General features: G+C 48.2%; 2 protein-coding genes across 3 annotated transcripts in view; both read right to left on the minus strand.

Moving 5' to 3' along the window:
- Positions 1–4307, minus strand: LOC311027631 (putative methyltransferase-like protein 24). Its single transcript, XM_084031734.1, has 5 exons — positions 3851–4307; positions 2868–2966; positions 1959–2095; positions 1503–1770; positions 1–850 (listed from the first exon to the last, which is right to left on the minus strand). The coding sequence occupies exons 1-5, from the start codon at positions 4175–4177 to the stop codon at positions 545–547; spliced, it is 1137 nt and encodes a 378-aa protein (XP_083887860.1). The 5' UTR covers positions 4178–4307; the 3' UTR covers positions 1–544.
- A 700-nt stretch (positions 4308–5007) lies between these two features.
- Positions 5008–20773, minus strand: part of ahdc1 (AT hook, DNA binding motif, containing 1) — a 19631-nt gene continuing 3865 nt past the window's right edge. The window contains exons 1-5 of one of the 2 annotated variants that reach the window (XM_084032884.1): positions 13493–13657; positions 11835–13151; positions 9995–11706; positions 7865–9587; positions 5008–7289 (exon numbers count right to left, since the gene is read on the minus strand). In XM_084032884.1, the coding sequence (XP_083889010.1) occupies positions 7871–9587; positions 9995–11706; positions 11835–13034 (4629 nt within the window). In that variant the 5' untranslated portion in view covers positions 13035–13151; positions 13493–13657 and the 3' untranslated portion in view covers positions 5008–7289; positions 7865–7870. Of the gene's footprint in view, positions 7290–7864; positions 9588–9994; positions 11707–11834; positions 13152–13492; positions 13658–20773 lie in introns of those variants that run through there. The other variant, XM_084032885.1, reaches the window with a different exon arrangement.

Raw genomic sequence — 20773 nt, forward strand, 5'->3', positions numbered from 1 at the left:
AAAATCAGCTTAGTAATCACATAAATCACAATTCATATACACATACAGTATGTCCATCTTTGTTTTGTTCTCCTATAAAACAAAATAAACTTCTATATATGAAGTCATAAGTTGTTACTACTCCATATACACCATCAAAGGCTGGATTGTCTAGGTTTGCTTGTGGGTGCAAGGCTTATCTGCTGCTTTAAATGTGCAAAGTGAGACAAAATAAAAGGTGCAGATCTACTTATTATAATTAAACAGTTAAATCAACAAGCCCACGTTCTGCTCCATATTTGGTCAATTCAGCCAGTTTCTCTACAGTGTCTACAGCACTTCCTCTTAGTGGAATGAGTCATACAAAGGCAGATCCTTTCATCTCCACTAGAGGGAGATGTCATATTAAGAACCGCGCTTGCCTGAAATGGCAGGGAACAAAGTGAATTGCAAGAAAAGTGTGACACCTATTATTTCTAATTTGACATTCTTCATCTTGTTTGACGCCATCCCCAATGCTTGGTCATTTGTGTACACCTGTGTTCATTCATGTGTAAATGTGTCATCATCGCCTTGTGTTGGCCCAACTGAGGGTGTAGGAGCTGTGGCCATTTGATACTGTCTGTTTTAGGACAATGTGCTCCTCCCCTGCAAAGCTGTGGACCAGCTTGAGTCCAGAAGCTTGAAGACCCTGTAAGACACCGAACCAGTAGCGGAGCACTTCCTCGTTGGTTCCGCCCACCTCGAACCCTGCCCATTGCAGGTGAACCGTGGCGACCAGATGATGGACGCTCTGCAGAGTTCCTGATTCAATCCAGTTCTGGAAAACTCGCCACTCAGCACTCAGCAGGTCAGCGTACAGGAAGTGAACCTAAAGAAAATATAGAGATGAGACTAGACATTCAATATGGTCCTGTAGGACTGCCAATCATATATTTACAATAACAAATAATAGTGTGTTTTACAAATTATATTTATAATTTCCAAATCAGAGAAGTGTACTATTTGTCTCTAAAATATATCAGGTATCTGTTATTGTTATCGCGAGAGAAACGTTTATTGAAATTAACAGGAGTTGTAAAAATGTTGTCCATATTCAGCACAATGTTGTGTTAGCATTTTGATGATAACTCATTATGATTTCTTCATGTTGGATACAGCCCTACTGCTTTCCATAGCATAGACTGAACCAGCAAAGTCAAATATTTTAACATTTGACAAATGACTTTGCCCACTTCTTTTAATGTATAAACCCACACATTCTTAAACTTTAGGTATGCAGTTCCCTCTTGTGGCTGCAGGATGTAACTGGACCAGTGTGTGATTCACTTTAAATTGTTGCCATGGCAGCCAGGGATGGCGCAGAGCCCTGTTGCTATGGGAACATACAAGTAAGGGAGCTTTCTGGGTATGTAGGGGTGAAAAGACTCCAAGGTATGTTTATTCGGCACTCTTTCTCCCAATATGTGTGTGTATGTGTGTGTGTGTGTGTGTGTGTGTGTGTGTGTGTGTGTGTGTCTTACTGTGTGATGTCCCAGAGCTGCCATGATGCCTGCCAGTGTTTGAGAAACTCTACCCAGGTTGCCTTTTGTCTTCTGCTTGCGCTTCCTTGGAGCTCGCCACTCCAGCCACATCTTGTGCTGCCTGACCACGCCTCCATCACCATGGTTGCTGGCCAATCCGTTGCCAAGGTGACCACCAGATGCATTGGAGCTACTGGGATCAAAACTGTGAACTTCACATCCCAGCCCTGACACAGTCTTTAGAAAATCTGCATCCAGCCCATCCATACTAGAGAGACAAAGAAAAAAAGGCAGATATGGAGAAGGCAAAGGAGAACAAAGGTTGGTTTGAAGATTAGTGCACGCATGATTAAATATGCATTGCATTGTTTATTCCAACTCTGCCAGTGATATGAATGTCTAAGCATCGCTGCATATGCAGACACATGGACATACTGTGCAGACATATGAGCTCACCTAAAGGAGTATGCAACACATGGCCTATCTGCAGCTGGAAGGAGCCAGTCCTCGGCACACAGCAGCCATTGAGGTGAATCAGCCGTTGTCCGTGATGCCTGAGCTCGACCTGGAGACAAAACCCTGGAGCAGTTCAGCTGGAGACGGACAGCAGAGCAGAGGGTCAGTCTCATTCAGAATTAGCATACAACTAACCCCGAGAAGAGAGGAAGTTAAAGAGGAAGTTGTGTGAATGCCTGTCTTGGGAAATTTGTGAGAACATTTCAGACAGCGTGGGACGTCTCAAAGTATTAATTAAAGCAAATTATTTTGTGATCGGTAGTAATCATTTTTACATGAGCAACTTTGACGGACATCTTAATTTCTTGCAGTTATTGAATAAATACATGGCGATATCAACCCATTATACTTGGTTTAATAAGTTCCCCTCCCGGTTCCCAAACACTAGATATTACATAACCCTTAACTCTTTTATGGGAGTTTGGAACTCAAAGTTCTAGCTGGCTTCAGATTTCGCAGAATTCTGCTGCCAGGATACTGACAGCGCCTGACTGATCATATTACTGCTATGTTAACCTCCGCACTAGAAGTCTGCAGCTGAAGTAGTCGAAAAAAAGTTTTTATTGATTACGCTGAAGGCTTGGCAAGATCTGACTCCTGGCTACAGTATCTGCAGATCCCTTGTGAGTCGGAGTGTATCCTTCACACCTTCAGGGAGGGCCTGAAATATTTGACCCATTTACATTTTAACAAAATGTATCATACCATAAAAACGTGCCACACATAGAGAATGAGAATTAGAATGGTCCACATTGTGTTCGGCAACGTTTCTGATATTGAGGGCCTTTAAAATGTGCATTCAGACATTTCACACATTGACAACACTACTGTATGTTCTGTGTAGACTACCTGCGGCCTGGTGACGTATGTGACGATACGATTGAGCTCTGCTGTGAAGGACGGCTCGCCTGGTGCCCACGGCTGCACCTCCAGTGTTCTGGGTCCCATCTGGGAAAATGCACACAACACACATCAATATATTGATACTTCCGTTCGAGGAATGCCATCAGATTTATGGGACTTTGGAAGGGTTTTACATCAGGAATAGGAATGACTGTAATGTATCAGTGCCCCCAGGTCACGACCTCTGACCTCAGTCCTGCTGGTAACATATTTGCCTTAGGTACTGTAACCCTGTGGTCACCATGACGACCTCGGCTGGGAATGTGTGTGTGTGTGTGTGTGTGTGTGGGGGGGGGGGGGTGATGATTCACTAGAATGAGTCAGAGTTTAGCCTTGGGCAGAAGAAGAGTGAGAGAAAAAGAGAATGAAAGAGAGAGGGGGTGAAGAGTGAGGGAAAGGAGTTTGAGGTAAAGAGAGGACAGACGCACTCGCTCACACACACACACACACACACACACACACACACACACACACACACACACACACACACACAGAGATAAAGGATGGAGCTCTGTGCAACTGAAGGGCAAAGAGAGAACAGCTGTCACCTCTCTCTGATCTGGGGTCAGTGTTCACCCACCGCCCTCACCTGTTCCGTGGAGCTATGGACAAACTGATCCAGCATAATGAATCAACTGGATGAGGAAACCACAGCAATCTTTTTAAAATCGGAATTCCTAAACTGAGCTTAGAGTACATTAGAAGTTATAAATACGGCGTAATTGGCGTTAAGGTACGCAATAAAGTATCATATTAATAGATAGATAGTAGATAGTTTCACCTAATATTAAATATGTAGGCGAAGATGAAAGATTGATGGTCATTTCCCCTCCAAAAAGTCTAGTTGGTTGAATTCAATACATAGTCTATGCTCTTTAAGCCTAATATAACATTTCAATTACATTTTATCTCTGGTGTTATTCTATTACCTGGCGCGAGAGCATCTCGTTCTCATCCTCGTACGCTCGTGCCAGCTCCCTTCTCTCCCCATCCCCAACTTCGACCTCCTCCTCCTCCTCCTCCTCCGGGCCTGGACGCCGTGACGGAGATCCCCGTTGGCCCGAGCTCCTCGTCGGTTCGATGCTGATCACGGAAAACGCCACCTCCTGCTCCGCCCCCGCCCGTGCTGTTCGAGGTAACCGGGGCCCGATGACGAGGAGCTGCAGCGCCAGGAGAATCGGCGGGATCAGAAGCAGCAGTATTCCCGAGCGGAGGGGGAGAGCACCGCGGCCCCACCACCGCGCACAGGCCCGCATACCTCCTCCGCGGCGACACCGGGGAACATCTCCGGCGCCGTGGCCCGTGATTCAACTTTTTCTGGAGGGCAAGTGAGGAAAGTCCCTGCTGAGAACACCCCTCCTCCGCTCCCCTCCCTCGTCTCCTTCTTGCCCCCAGGGCAAACTTGTGATGACGAAGCGCATTCCTCGGTCAGCGGTGGCCTTATTGACACAGTGACTGCCGCTTTATTTAGCCCATGGCACATTGTAAACTGTATGAGCTATGGAGAACTACCTCATACAGTTTAAAATGCAATTCAACTACATTTTTTGTTTAAAATCACGCAGCCGGTCATATATTGAGAAAACAAGCCTAAAACTACTAAATATTTATCATTTTTATTCCTCTCACTAATATTTGAATTTGGGATTTTGTCGGCGAAGCAAAAACTGAGCTCAGTCACTGCGTGTGGCCTTTTTTTACTCAAGGAGACTACTGTACTTTAAGCACAATGCTGACGTCATTACTCCTCTGCATATCAGAGGAAAGGGAACATGTCCGGGAAATGTTGCTACATCTAGTTTCCAAGGAGATTCAGATATTACATAAACCTATGATACGTTTATAAAATAGCATCTTAATATGAGGCTATACAACTCAATAGAACATTATACGTTATTAAAATGTGTTAAAATGTGGGCTACATGGAACTATCTGGATCAGTAATCACATCATGTAAAATATAAAACTGACGGGGGCATTCTGCTGTAAACGGAAACCTTTACTTTGCTTTAAGCAGCTACATTTTTGGTGATAACGCATACTTTTATTCCAATTCATTTTGAACACAGTATTTTCACTTGTGATGGAGTATGCCTATTGGGGTTTCTACTTTTGCTTACTCGTGTAAAATATCTAAATACTGCTTCCGCCGATTGTTTGGAAATGACATTACAGCTTATGGCAGCATATAACAATGCTGAGAGTATGGATTTTAGTTGGCTGTAATTAAGTTTAGATCCGGCACAGAAAATAATCATTTGTATTTATGCTGTTTTTTTTTTCTTTTTATAGCTGCATACAAAAGAAATGTTTGAAACAGAGTTGTTGCTCTGCACCCTCTGCCTCTCTGTCTGTCATGTAGCGTTGACAGCGCATGTTCCCTTCCACCATACAGTGGAATGTCACAGCAAACACATTTCCTCCAGCCATGTCTAAGTCTATTTAGTCAGCCTGTTGACAAACTGTACACAATATGCAGCCAGTAAACTACCCCCATCTGCTTTCTCTCTCCCACTCTCTTTGTCTGTCTGGCACGCACACGCTTACACACGAGCTGCAGATGTACAATATTTGCTTTATTCTAGCAAGTTTCCCCCCTGTGAGGACATAAAATGAGCACGGGGTCCCGTCCTGTCAGCACTCTGGTGCCACCAGTCTTTACGCCATTGTGCCATGTCCTTATTTGGTAGAGGAATTTTGAAACAGTACATTTTTGTACATTTTGTTTTGTTGGCTTTAGAGCCTCTGTGACACTATTTTCTGATTTCCTCAGTCTGGTTTCTTTTATTTCCCCTCCAACACATCCTCCCCTCCCCACCATCCATTCCTCTCCTCCCCTTTCTTTCACTCCCTGTCGAATTGTGTCCTTGACTGAACTCTCTCGCTCACACTCCCAGACAGCCTGGGCAAAGCCCAATGCTCAGGGAGGCTCTAACACACACACGCACCTACGCACACACACACACACGCACACCTCCCATAATCCCTTAAAGAAGCAGTATGCTATAGACAAGATTACCAATGGCAAGAACAGAATGTGTATTTAAATATTTTGCACCTCAGATACGTACATGATATGTAACAGACAGATATACAATTTTTTTTCATCACAAAAACCACCAAACAACACAAGACCACAGAAAAAAGAAGGGAGAGAGTGAAAGAAAGAACGAGACTCCGCCAAGACTTCGGCGTCTGGGGAGCGTCACTCCTTTTGACCCCACAGGCGCGCACGCACGCTCACACGAACATAAATGCACACATACACACGAATACATGCATTACTGCAGTCACGCAAGCACACCCTCCTCGCTCTCTCCCATTCGCACACAGAAAACAAGAGTCTCTTTGGGGCCATTGTGTGATTTCAATGTCTCTTTCCCTTGTAGTTAAAACAGCAAAACACAGGATGTTGGGTCTCCATGCTGCAGTCCACCCCCCCCAATCCCAAACCCCACCCCCCAGAGCAGAGAAACCATGGCAGAACGCTGAGGAGGGCATGTCGATGACGGACCCTCCGAGTGAAGAGGGGGCCTCTGGCTTGGAGCTGGAGTCGTATGTACAGATGCTGGTATTTCAAGAGCAGAAACTGGTTTAGTCCACTTTTTCTCTTATGGGACACAACACAAGGAGTGCACAGAGCGGGACATTTGCGAGGCTCGTGGTACTTAAAAAGTTGATCTGGGCTCAGTTGCGGTTCACATTAGGACACAAGACAGAAATGCAGGGTTATAGGTTTGAGTGCAGAACACAGTTGCTGGTTTAGCATAGGAGGGGGGATTAGGAGAGAACAGAGGAGAGAAACGGAAAGCGAGAATGTCGTGTGATCGTCCATATTGCAGATTGCAGATGTACAGAACAGGACCAGAAAAAGTTGGCGCGATACAGACTTCTGGGAAACGGAGTCCTCTATGTATCACAGCAGGACTTGAAGGGATGAGGAAAAAGGTTTGTCTCTGTCCATCAGCGTCTGGTTTGTCATCTGTCAGCTCCTCTTGGCCATCCCTCCTTCCAGCATAGAGTCTAAGTGAGTGTACACGTATGGATTCATGTGTCCATGTATAGGTAGTGAATTAATCTGCACATGCGTGTCTGTGTGTGCGAGTGTGTGAGTGTGTGTGTGTCTGCAGGGTGTGTGTGTGTGTGTGTGTGTGTGTGTGTGTGTGTGTGTGTGTGTGTGTGCATGCTTGAGTGTTTAAATTGCAGTTGATCTTGATTGTCAGTGCTGGAGAATTAAAGCTCTACTGTCCAAAGCTGGCAGCTAAATTCTCACCCTTCATTTCAAAGTCTCACAAAGAAGTCTCCTTAACATAAAGGAACAAAAACAAAAAACGTTTGCAAATCTGTAAAAGCTTGGATTGAATGCACCTGAAAGAAAAACAGAGAGAGACAGAGAGAGAGAAAGAGGTGAAGAGAGGTAAGGTAATATAGCACTATGATATTTTTGACAGTGGTATTATTCTAAATTTTCCAAACATACTATTTACTGTAAGTGAAGCCATTTTTCAATTGTTTGAAAAGTTATGCGTTGTTGCATTTTCATTGGCTTAAATATTTGCACTTCAACTTAAGAGTTTACTTTGACCTGAACATGTTTTGAGACACATGATCCCATAAAAGACATTCCAATCCACCTATAAGCTCCATTCATATGAACAAAAATGTGCAAACATGGACCTAGAGTCCCTAACTTTGTAAAAGCAATTCATAAATTGTTAATTAACCAGACTTCAATACCAGTGAGATACGGCTGTTTAGATAAGTACTAATGATCAGCTTTACAATGTGGCCTATGGATATGATGGATACATTGTCAACCATTAATGAACCGCTTTGAAAAAAAAAGTACGGTCATCCTCAGTAATCGGACACTTTAGAGTCCCAGTGGTGGTTCCTAGTACTAGGATGGCGTCATTATTTGTACAAAGGGTCACTAAACTCACCTGCTGTTACAGGCTGGTGACGCTGAAGCTGTCATCGTTGGCTGTGTCCAGGAGCTGGCACAGCACCCCGCCTCCCTGAGCTGCTTGGGAGGGGTAGCGGTGTCCTATGCCCTGGTAGGAATGGTGGGACAATGAGAAGCCGCCAGTGTCCTCCTGATGGGGCGAGGAGTCCAGGGAAGGTTTGGGGTATGGGGAGTGAGGCAGGAGGCCCTGGCGGTGGCCTGTACTCATGGCATGGGGGGTCAGATCCCGCTTGTGGGGGGGCACCGTTGACGGAGGGCTGCACTCCTCATAAAGCACAGGTGTGGAGTGGGAGTGGAGGCTGGTACTGGGGTTGGAGTGTGCATGGGAGGCTAGGTGAGAGTTGGGGTTGGTGTGTGTGTTGTGGTGGGGCTGATTGTTGGTGTGGGAGAGGGGGCTGCTCTGCAGGAGTGAGGTGGGATGGGTGTTGCTGTGGGGCTGTGTACTGTGATGGTGTGCGTCGTGGACAGTCGCGTTCAGATGCGTGTGCGTGTTCGCGTTCGGGCTGGCGAGCGGATTGCCGTGTGTGTTTCCGTGCGGACTCGTGTGCGGGTTGCTGTGTGTGTGCGCGGCCGTATTTGAGTGCGCGCTGTGGGAGTGCGGGCTGGGGCTGCTGCTGTGCGATGTCTGTCCGTACCAAAAGGGGGAGCTGCAGTAGCTGGGAGAGTCATACTGTGAGAACTGTGGGTCTTTCGGAGGGGGGCGGTGTGAGGGACTCAGTGCGGTGGCGCAGAGTGGTGTCATCCGTGGTGAGGGTGAGCAGGAGGGGGAGAATGTCCTGGAGGGGACGGGGTGGTAGGACTGGGGTGGAGGAGGGGTAGGCTTGGGGGGGTAAGGGGGAGATGAGACATTGGGTGAGAGAGAGGAGGAGGACTCTCCAGGGTATAAGGCTGGATATCTCTCCTCAGAGGAAGGTGTGGAAGGGTGGGCAGAATAAGGGGAGGGGTACTCACAGGGGTCCTGGAGGTAGCTGGAAGGTGGTGCAGGATTGGGAGTGGCCAGGGGAGAGAGGCTACTACTGTCTCCACTGTAATAGTCTAGCCCTTCCTGGAACAACCCGGACCCCTCTGGACCTCCAGCAGTCACGGCTCCAGATGCAGATGCAGCCTTGCCCCTGCCTTTGGCCCCCGATGGCCGCTCTCTTTGACATGGTGACAAACCACCTCTGCCTCCTCTAGACCCTCTGCCCCGTCCTCCAACCCCTCCCCGCTTAGGTCCAGGAGTAGGCGTTGGGGAGGGACTGGATGGGGAATCAGAGTGTAAAGCAGAACCTCCTTCTTTTTCTGATTGTGGTTCAGTCCGTTTCCTTCGACCGCGACCAGGTTTGCTGTTTCCCCCACCTTGGAAGAGGACGTTCTGGCTCCAGTTATACGAGGGCCCCGAAGCGCTCTCGTGCCAATCCATCATCAACTTCTCCAGGCTGGACAGACTTGATTGACACCCCTCTCCACGGACAGAAGCAGCCTCACTCAGTTTGTACGTGCCACAAGTGGAGCTCGGTCCACTACCGGTGGCTGCAGAGCCAAGATGTGAAGAGTCAGATGAAGATTCAGATAGACTCTCAGGAAAAGGTTGTCGCTTGGCCTTCTGGGGGGTGTAGTTGGAGATATCCAAGATGTCTTTGGACTCACTGGAGCCATATTCGCTGTAGCTGTGATACTGAGGCCCAAAGCTGTCAGTTGACCAGCCACCATAACCTTGTCTGAAAAAGAAACACAAATATAGCAACACAAATTATAAAAAGCACTTCAGAAATATGTAAATGTAAATGTAAATGAAGAACTTGAGCAGAAAACTGTTAATGCATGTTCTGACTATAGATTCCTCGCTGGATAAGTACATGTTTTAGCCCCGAGTCAACTAATGCTGTGAGCCCGGCAGATGGTGGACATGCTATAATTGGAAATTATGTGTTGGAATGAAACATTTATATTAAGCAATTCATATCTCTTTGATTCCGCTGTGGTCAAACTTTTATTAATTTGTAAAAATGTATATTAATTATATATATTATATTAACAAAACATTCAATCCCTTATTCATTAAAACATACCAAGGCAGACATGTTCAACATGTTTTTTATGATGAGAGGCCACACAAGTGATTTACCTGTAACTCCACTGATTGGTGTTGAACTGCTTGAAACCTTCTGGAGACGAGGAGGAGCCGAACAGGCTACTTTTGGCCACAGACATGTACCCTCCTCCTGGTGATGTGGGTCCTGTTGACTCCCCCCGCACCATGGAGGAATGACCTGCTGCAGGATATCCACTAAAGCCTCGCTTGGCCGCTGCCTGGTAGCCAGAGAAACCCATTTGACCAACTGTGGTGAGCTTGCCACTGCTGTGTCCAGATCCATATGCAAAGCTGCAATCTGAGGATCTCTGTGGCACTGCAGGAGAGGAGGAAGAGAAGCCAGGGGAGTAATGGCCAAAAGTGGCAGGATGGGGGGAGCTAGGAGAGTGTGAGAGGGATGGAGGAGTGGATTTGGGAAAGGTGGAGGTGGTGGGGGATGTTTGGGCCAGGCTGCTATAGCTGTACGGAGGCCTGACTGAGGAGCAATGCGTCTGGGATGAACCCTCCACCCCAGAACTTGCACCCTTGGAGCTCCACTTGGGGAATGCGGGGGACCAGCTGTGGACCGTAGCTGGACTGGATGACTCATATCCAGGGGTGGATGAAGCTTTCCGGGGGTCTGACTGCGAGGAGCCGATGTCCAACAGGTCTGAAGAATCGTCTGAGTCGAGGAGTGACCGGAAATATCCAGCAAACAGGCCCTGTGAGTCCTCCCCGGCGGGCCCAACCCCTCTGCTTCCTCCCGAACTGTTGTAGGCACCTCCCCTTCCAACTTCACAGGAGGAAAAGCCTCCCCTTGGAGATCCACAGAGCTGATACCCACCCAAACTTTTCTCCTTGTCCATACCCCCCTCCCCCCATCCACCTGCCCCATTCGGCCAGTCTTGGCCCATGGACACCTCCCCCTTCAATGCACCATTTTTTCTCACACGTCTCTTCTTGGCTGTTTTCTCCCCCCGAGGCTCAGTTCCCACAATACCCCCTCCCCTACCACCCGCACCTTTCCCCCTTTTCCTAGGTAATCCATGATCAGACATAGGGCTTGGTTTCTGCTTCTTGCCAATGGATTCAAAGAAGTCACTGAATGTGCTCTTATTGCGTTCACTGCCCCCAACCCCCCCTGCTCCTCCTCCACCTCTTCCACCGCCCCCTCCCCTGCCACCTCGGGGGCGTCTATACCCAGTGAGCCGGTGGAGCAGGGTGGATATTCCAGGATTTTCCAAGGGTGTGTGAAAGCTTTCCGGCTCACTGGGTGTCCAGCAACGCGGTGGAGAGCAGCGGCCAGTGGCAGGGGGCTGACGGTTTAAAAAGGCCAGTTTGGACAGAACATCCCCATACTCTGTTTTCACATCGTTAGTATCATTAACATAGGATGGATAAGGGGAAGGGAGTTTAGTCCGTCGCCGCCTCTGGGGCTTCTTGGGCTGGTCGCCGCTACCACCAGCATTCCCGGCATTCTGAAGCTCTCCCGGTATTACCGGCACAGGCTGTTTAGGTGGCCGTCCACGCCTGCGTTTGAGAATAACAGGTAGCTCTCCGGGAGGGAACATCACCATAACACTCTTTCCATTGTTCTTCATTCGGAGAAGTGCAGTGGGCTCTCGAACCACCTCTGAGCCCTCCAGACCACCATCATTGCCTTTTTCTGTCCCTGTAACTGTCTCCAAATTGGAGATCTTGTAGCTCTTCTGTCGGCGGCTAAGACTCACAGGAATGCGAGCCACCTTGACAACAATCTTCCTCACCTGTAAAGCAGAGACCAATATCAAACATATGTCACTGCCAATTGTATAAACATTTCTTTCAAACATGCTATGAAATAGTGTGTTATGTCAAGGGAGTAATTACAATAATTAACTCTAAATTAACTTACACCTACAAAACGCCCACGTCTTCGGTTTTTGGGAGTAGATCCCCCCAACTCTGCAACAGGTCCCTGCTCCTCAGTTAGAGGTGCAGCAGTGGCGGACGTGTTCGCAATTTGGAGATGAGCGGTAGCAGAACGGGCCATGGACTGGGCTGCCTGGCGCTGTTTCACACTTTTAGGAGCTGCTTTATGGACAGATTTCGGTCCAGGCCTAGACCTGGATTTAGGTCCAGGTTTATGTCCAAGTCTGGGCCCAGGTTTAGGTGTAGCTTTAGGAGCAGGTTTTGGTATAGTAAGAGCAATAGCGATGTCTGTAGGGCAGGGAGCCATGGGGAGAAATGCCTCCACAGAGGAATGCTCTTGCTTCTCACCAACGGCCACCTCCTCTTCTTTAACCCTCCAAATCTTCTCCTCTAATACTTCATCCTCCTCCTCTCCTCCCCTCTCCCTCCCCGCTCTCTTATCCCCATCCTCTATGCTTCGGCGGAGACGGGAGGATTTGCGCAGGTGACAAGGGAAGCGGGGGCGTCCAGAGCTGCGGAGTGCATACTTCTTCTCTGCCTCCACGGGAAGAGGAGAGGAGTCTGTGTTTGGGTTTGGACCGATAGGGACTGGACAAAAGGTTGAGGGGTTGTCTGCCTCTGCAGTGAGGACTGGGGCTGCCCGCTGATTGGTGGAGGCAGGGTGATTGCCGAGTACCAACGACAGGGGCTGAGGTGAGGTTGTGTGTATGGCCTCTGGTGTGTGAGTTCTGGAGTGGCCGAGTCCTACAGGACCCGTAGGTGGGTTGATATCCATGTGCCCACAACTATCCATGTGTGCGTGTGAAACAGCCTGTGCTTGCACATCTTGGTCTATGTGCGTTTGCATGTTCCTAAGTGTCTCTGCAAATGTATGCGCCTCAGCGTTAGCGTGAGTCTCCGTTTGCCTGCGCCGGCAGGTGCTGTGCCCCAGCCTTCTCTGCAGATGGAGGCCGTTGGCCAGGCCTGAAGGAGAGGAGGGAAAGTGGTCGGAGGTCACCAGTGCCAGTCCATCATTAGAGGGATCCTGGGACCCCTCTTGGAGCCCAAGTTCCCTGGTCCAGAGCTCAGGCCCTGCCAGACCCTCCAGCCCCTCCACACACGCTTTCTCCTCTGCTTGAGTCCCACCACAGCCCACTGGAGCCCCAGTTTGGCCTGAATGTAGGTGATCCGATAAGCCACTCATTCAGTGGACAGTCTTGCTGGTATTGTGGGAGGAAAAGTGGGATTTTTTCTGCTGTATGAAAAGTGTTTCTTCTTTGTAGCTGTTTTCCACTAAAAATGGGCAAGAAAATTCAATGACCTGAGGACAGAAATAAAAAACAATATTATCAAAAATATAATATCATCATATATTACAAAAACAATATCATCAACTGTATAGGATGTTCACAAATATCTGAACATTTCCTTGTTTCATTAAAGAAATTCCATCAGAAGCAGCATCATTGCTGCTAAATGTATAGACCAGTGAAAGGCATCAAACAATGCACATATAAAAAACATTTTATATGTATATTTGCAGCAAATTGCGGTTGTGTGATAGATTTGTTGGCGACAGGCCATACACCTAATTAGTATCACACTCTATTCTATTAACTGTGCCACCCACGCAGCAGCATTACACCATTAGATCGTATTTACCATTCATACCCTGCTCAATTGGTTGCTTTTACCGAACAGTTGTGGCCCTGATTCTGATTTTGATTCTGAGTTGAGCCTCACTCTGTCTGCCTGACTGGCTCTGTTCTGCAGGGGATCATTGGGTCATCAATACTGCAGTGGAGAGCTCACATACTTCTCTCTCTCCCCCTCTGCTCCCGTTTTTTGCCCATAGTTGCTAGAGTGAGAGACAGACAGACATACAGACAGACAGACATACAGAGAGACAGACAGACAGACAGACAGACAGACGAACAGATGAGGAGACAGGGAGTTGAAGAAAGTCTGAGGAATGGGGGGGCAGAAAAAGTAAGGAGAGAGGAGGAGGGTGGAGCAGAAAGAAAAAGAGAATAAGAGATTAGTTTCTGATGTCACAGCATGCATCATCAGACCAGACTCTAATCAGTATTTTGGTTAGGGCTGCACCATCTCACATCAGACACTATTATTTTGGAGGATGACTTGCAATATACAATTTAAACTCTAATTGTAGTTCTCATTTCATTGCGATGCGTCCCAGCAGATTGTGGGTACACATGTAAGGCAGGGCTACTTTATCTATTCTATTGGAATTATTTAAATGTGCTCACTATCAGACTCTGGGGATCATGAAGACCAGACAGAATTGTTTATTGTGTGTGGGAATGGGTGTGCGGAGCCACCTTTGTTTTTTTAATCGCACAATATTGGAGTGAGACGATGTACGTGTTGGAAAAATCCACAAATTATAATAAGCAAATGAGTCATGGTGAAAAACACAGACGCCACATCTCGCCAAAACTACTGAAATGCATTACAAAGCACTAGACTTGGGAGGTGCAACAAGAATGAGAATTTGTGAATAATTGCAGCCACCAGGGGGAAGCAGAGAGGTGATGAATAGAGGTGTTGAGAGGATGGAGAGATGAAGGTGACAGAAAGACAGAACCCATAGAGGGATTATGGAAACCCAGAGCAGAGGGGAAATGGAAGTACAGACTGCCAGAACACACACAAATCCGCTATCAGACTCACACATGACTGCATGCATGCAGACATTCAAACACAAACACAAGCGTGCGTGCCTCACTTGCACGCACATACACGCACGGCTGGCTCCGACACTGTACCACACGCTGCATATACAACACAGTCTTGTCCATCCTCAGATCTCTGCCTCCCTCTCCAACATATGGCTCCGATTAGGAGGGAGGGGGAGAGAGAAAGGAAGAGGGGGGCGGGGAGGGGAGGGAGTGAAAGACACAAATGAGTGCACGAAAGTGCTGAAAGACATGATTGAGACAGGAAAAGAATGGTAAGTGAGGCAGAGGCAGACAGATTTAAGGAAAGCAAAAGGAGGGAGAGAGGAGAGGAGAGGAGAGGAGAGGAGAGAGAGGAGAGGAGAGGAGAGGAGAGGAGGAAACAGTAGAAGAAAAGAGGAGGAGAGTGTTTTGCTGTAGCAGAGTTTAGGGCTGCACACATGGAGCAGACCAACCTCAAAATTTTGCTGCTCTGAGGAATGACACAACTAGGACCAACACACATGGAGACGAACACACACACACACACACACACACACACACACACACACACACACACACACACACACACACACAACACATACTTTCTTTAACCCCCCCCCTCACTCACCCACCCCCTCCTGTGCCCTGTGCTGTCTCCCTGCCTCTCCTCTCTACCCAATCTCACTTTCTCTCTCGTCTAATTAACAGCATTCCTTAATTAAGGCTCCATCTGACCGCTGTATGAGAGGAGAAGAACACATGCTTTAATTAAACATTGCTGCACATACATACACACACTGTCACACACACACACACACGCATGCAAATATGCTCCCACAGCTTCATCCTCCCACACACTCACACATCGATTTCAACATAAAGACATTCATGTCATACACACATGCACATTCACACACAAAACAAAGACACACATGCAAATATCCCTCTACTGTGCTGCTCGGCAGGGGGGGATTCTGACTGAGCTTAGATGCCAGCCAATCAAACGCTCCCACTATGATTCATTGTTTAAGCAAACACCAGTGGCATCCATCAGCTGCCATTCCGATAAATTCATCGTCATACGCGTCAAATTCGTTTTTTTTTGGTGCAATTTTTTTTTCCGCCGTGAACGGCTCTGGGGCTTTGGAACACGCAGTCGACGGCGTGCGCTGCTCCCACATGATGATCTGTTGAATCTGTTTCACAAAGAGCTCTCACGCGACAATTGTTTGAGAATGTTTAATGTTGTACATTTCTAATGTGCATGTAAAAAAGTTTTTGCTGCTATTATGTGCTTACGGGAAAAGGCAACACAACACAGGGTACGTACGGGCACATGCCAGTGTGAAAGCCGAGATGAGGACTTGTCATTTTGCAGTTTGGGCAGTTGCCCTATTGTGCATAGTTTGAGGGGAACAATCATTCTGTACATGGTAGCTGTACAGCATATCTATTCTCTCCCCATCTATCTCACTGCCACAAAGGCTTGCAGACTCACAGGCCTGCCAGCAGCAACCCTCAATGAGGAACTAGACCCTGTGCGTGAGAGTGTGGATGTGTTTGTGCTCGCACAAGTGTGTGTGTTTGTGTGTGCGTGTGTCTGTGAGTGTGCACGTGTGTGTGTGTGTGTGTGTCTTCCTGGGTGTGTTTGTAAAAGCACTCACTGAGCTCTAACGGGTGTGCAGTTGTTGCTAAGAGACAGGCAGCAGCACCGAAACAAGCATGGGGGGTGTAAGGGGGGGGGGGGGGGGGGGGCATGGAGGGGAGAGAAAAAGAGAGCGAGAGGTAGTGAGAGAGAGAGGTGGTGAGGGGAGGAGGGGGAAGCTCCACGGAGAGGTTTAGACAGATAAGAAGAAGAGGGGATAAAACAGAGAGAGCTGGAGAAAGTGTATGTGAGGCCAGGAGAGAAGAAGAGGTGGGGAGGAGGAGGGGGGGAGGAGGGGGGAGGAGGGGAGGGTCCACAGAGACTGAGTGACACCGAGCACAAACTACCATCAGCCTCTCGACCTGCAGCCCCGACAGCCTCAGACCTACATTCAACACACAACAACGCACAACTTTTTCTCCCCAAAATTGATTGAGAGAACAATAAAGCAAAAGATGATCAACATCGTTCTCAAGGTGTTTCAGGGGAAACAATTACAGCTTCTGTAACGACCATCATGACATTGTCAGTGAAACATTACACATTACATACACAGTGTCACTTTAAAGTGGCTGCTGGACTGATAACCCTCACTGCATGTCGTAATCAAATTGAATATTTAACCGTAACTTCTAAGCCTGTGAGTGTGGAGCTATATACATTTTGAAAAAATGTATTTCTAATGCATTTTCAAGTGATCGGTTTCATGAATATAAAAAACAAAGTTTATTCAACTTCAGCAGTATCGCAGAACACAAAAAAGAAAGCTAACACAAGGACATCAGTGTTTAAGTGAAGAATACCTAAACCAAGTCACGACCAAGACCAGAGCGTCGAATACCCGGACCAAGGTAGGACGAGACTGAGTCAAGGCCAACAACGGTGTCTGGAAAGTAAAGCGTTTTGTTACATAGTGCCAACATTGACTCTATTTGCTGGCTAGCTAACCTTTCTTTACGTTTCCTTTCTAAGTGCGTATAAAAGTTTGATGTAGTCCCAGACGTCTCATTCAGTGAGTGTGTGTGTGTGTGGGGGGGGGGGGGGGAGGTTTCCAAAGTCAAAAGGTCTCAACACCAAGATCTTGAATAGGCCTACAAGACCATCTTAAACTGATGGTTGGCATGTTGGATTTAAAGGCGTTGTCTTTCTTCAGGGTTAGGGGTTCTCACTGTGGGATAAAAGTTTTACATTTTGACTCAAAATTCAGCCAAAGTTTTAATTCAACTAAATGAAAAAAACGGCAACTTCCTTTGCAACGCCTGAGTGCAGAGCACTGTGGCCCAACAGGCAGTAACAGTGAACAGCTAGAATTTAAATACATCCAAATTCAACAAACCTGTTTTTTTTTTGAGAGAGAGAGCTTGAGGTGTGTGTTAGTGTGCCAAAGGCGGCGAGGAATGTTATATGCATATATCGCACTACTGGGGCCGACATGCTCGCACACACAAATGACCGGCAGCAACCTCCGAAAACAGACCTGAACTTTGGGCTTTGGTGGGCTGCAGCTCCATGCACACTCACGTCAGTCAAACAGAGACAGTCCAACTAACACACTTACATATAGACCCCCCCCCCCCCCCCCCCCACCCACCCATACACTCACACTCTCCTTCACTCTGACCTTTCCTTTCTTTCTTACCCACTCACACCCCCCACCCAAAAAAAAACCCCATTCCCACCTCTCCAGCTGCAGGAAATTCCTAATGATCTCCATCATCAGTGTGCGTGCTGTATCTCCTGCCAAGAGAGCAGGAGCACACGCACGCGCAACAAACACGCACACGCACAAAAACACGCACACACGCAACAAACACGCACACACAGCGCGTGCAAATGAACCGAGAGCAACACATAAACCATATGTGCAGACAAACAACAAGGCAGACGTTCAGACAGACAGCCACACATCTAACGTAAACAGACTTCACACAGACCAGATACAGTGGTGGCTCAGCCAAGGGATGCACGCGAAGAAAGTAGCTCGAAACTCTAACTCAACACCAGGACCCCCCGCCCCCCCCCCATGTGACTGTCTCACAATCTGACTGTCTCTCTCCTGTTGTTTCTGCACGAACCGAACTGCTGTAGTTATTTTAAGATGACTGTATTACCCCTTCCTCTTCCTCCTTCACCCCCTCCTCACTTCTCTTTCTCACTACTCCCTCTCTCATCTCACTAGCACCCCCCCCCCTCGCACACTTACACACCTCCCGCCCCCAGTTTCTCTCCCACAACACACGCTCCCACTCCCCAACTCATCTTCAACTCAGCCTGACACTTTCTCCTCTCTCTCTCACTCTCTCTCTCACTCTCTCTCTCCTGCAGGCAGTTTCCTGGCACTGCTGATGGCCGCCCCTCAGTCAGGTCATGTGACTAACCGCGCCAGCTGGGAAAAGTAGCTAGGATTGTGCACATGTGTGCACTCAAAAAACACATACGGGATTTACGCGCAAACAAGGATACGCAGTGATACGTCTGGAAACACACACACACACACACACACGCAAATGTACGGAGATGAAACCGACCAGATAGGCGCAAACACAGAAACACTCCCAGTTCCAGGAGAAAAATCACACAAGTGCAAGCAGAGACGCACGCTTATACTTGACGCACTCCACGTAGTCGCGCTGGCGAGAACTCACACACGCACAGTCACACATATCTACCTCACACGCAGAGGACACACAAACCAGATGCTTGGACCCCGAAACACACTCAGACCTTGAGGCCAGCGTTTTGGAGAGGGGCCTCTGTGCTGCGGCCCTGACTTCCTGACTCCTCCTCCTCCTCCCTCCATACTCCTGTTCCACAGTTGCTGTGGGAGACGCTGCTGCAGCGCCCGTTGCCAAGGAGAAGGCTGCTGGCTGTTTGAACAACAATGGCCGCCTTGTGAACATTCCAACTGTAGGTACTGACAGCTCATCAGCCACAGCTTCAACATACACACCGCTCAGAGAGCACACGTTGACACACACACACACACACACACACACGCCGCTCACGATACACACCGACGCCGCGCCACTGTACTGTACATCTCGGATTCTTGGCCTCAAGCCTGAACGCGGTAACACTCTCTCACACACACACACACACACAATTGGGCATGCACACAGACACACACATACACATCTGTGCACGCACTAAGAAATTATGACTTCTGCTGAAGGGATAAGAAACCCTTCCTTCCCTCTGTGTCTACCTGCATCTCTCGACCATCTCTCTCTCTCTCACACACACACACACACACACACACACACACACATACACACACGCACACACAGTGCGCAGTACATTCATCCATCTTCCCCCTTCTCCCCGACTACTCTCTGTCTTTCTCTCTTATCTCTTTCTCTCTCCTCCCCCTCCACAGCCTCCTGCTTTCACTCCCTCACTCGCTCTTCACTCGCTCATCCCTGCCTCTCTCTTCCTTTCTGTCTCAGGAAGTGTGTGTTCTCACTCTGTACGCACGCACACACCATCAATCCGGCACACACACATGTGGAGGACACACATTCACACACACACACACAGAGAGAGAGGCACACACAATCTTTCTCTCCTGGAAGGTAGCGAATCTTTTTCGTCCCTTGGGGGCATACACTTCCTCAGAGAAGGAGGGAAAAGGGAAAGAAGAAAGAGAACTAAAAACATAGGGTGGAACGGGCAAGAGAGAAAGAGGAGGAGGTGGAGGAGGAGGAGGGAGAAGGAGAGAAGATAGGAAGGGAAGAGGGTGAAAACTACATTCACGGCGGGGATTTATAGACAGACCCCTTAGTGCTCTGATGATCTGTTCATATTGACGGGACGACATTGAAGCCACGCTGGTGGAACGTTGAGACGGTGCTGAAGCCAAATTGGGTAGAGTGTGTGTGTGTGTGTGTGTGTGTGTGTGTGTGTGTGTGTGTGTGTGAGTGGGGGGGTGTTGAGGAGAATCACTAACAAGTCTCTGCTTATCCTCTGACTCACTGTTTTAACACACATACCCAGACACATGTAGATGCACACACACGGGCCGCCTAAAAACAAAGATAACGCTGACGCACACGCGTAAGGAATCAGACACACAGTACATGTGTTAGTATGTTGATCTGCAGATAGGAGTGTGTGTGTGTGTGTGTGTGTGTTAGAGAGACAGCGAGGTTGTCTTGTGTGCCAGACACCGAGAGATGCTTTTGTGTGCGTGTGTGTGCGTGTACGTCTGTGTGTCTGCGTGTTTTCCCCATCTCTCGCTCCTCTTTAATAATTGAGCTGATTCTGTCCAGCTTGTTAGGGAGGTACACAGCAGCTTCACACTCTGTCTTTCTCTCCTTCTCATCCTCTCATGTGCTCCCTCTCTCTCTCCTGGTCCTTCCATCTTGCCACTCTCCCTTCATTCATCACTCCTTTTCCTTCCTGACCCCTCCGTCCTCTCTCTCTCTCTCTCTCTCTCTCTGTCCCTTCCCCCAGCTCTTCTCCTCTTTCTTCGTGAATCCCTCCTGTTCTTTGACCTCTCCCTCGCCTCTTGCAGTTTCACCCCCCCCCCCCCTCCAACTCCCCTCGCCACCACCCTCCCCCCCCCGCTCCAACCACCCTCCACCCCGCTGCCCTCCATCATCCCTCTCCTCTTGTCTC

The sequence above is a fragment of the Eutrigla gurnardus genome (assembly GCF_963514095.1).
Source record: "Eutrigla gurnardus genome assembly, chromosome: 17".
NCBI classification, from domain to species: domain Eukaryota; kingdom Metazoa; phylum Chordata; class Actinopteri; order Perciformes; family Triglidae; genus Eutrigla; species Eutrigla gurnardus.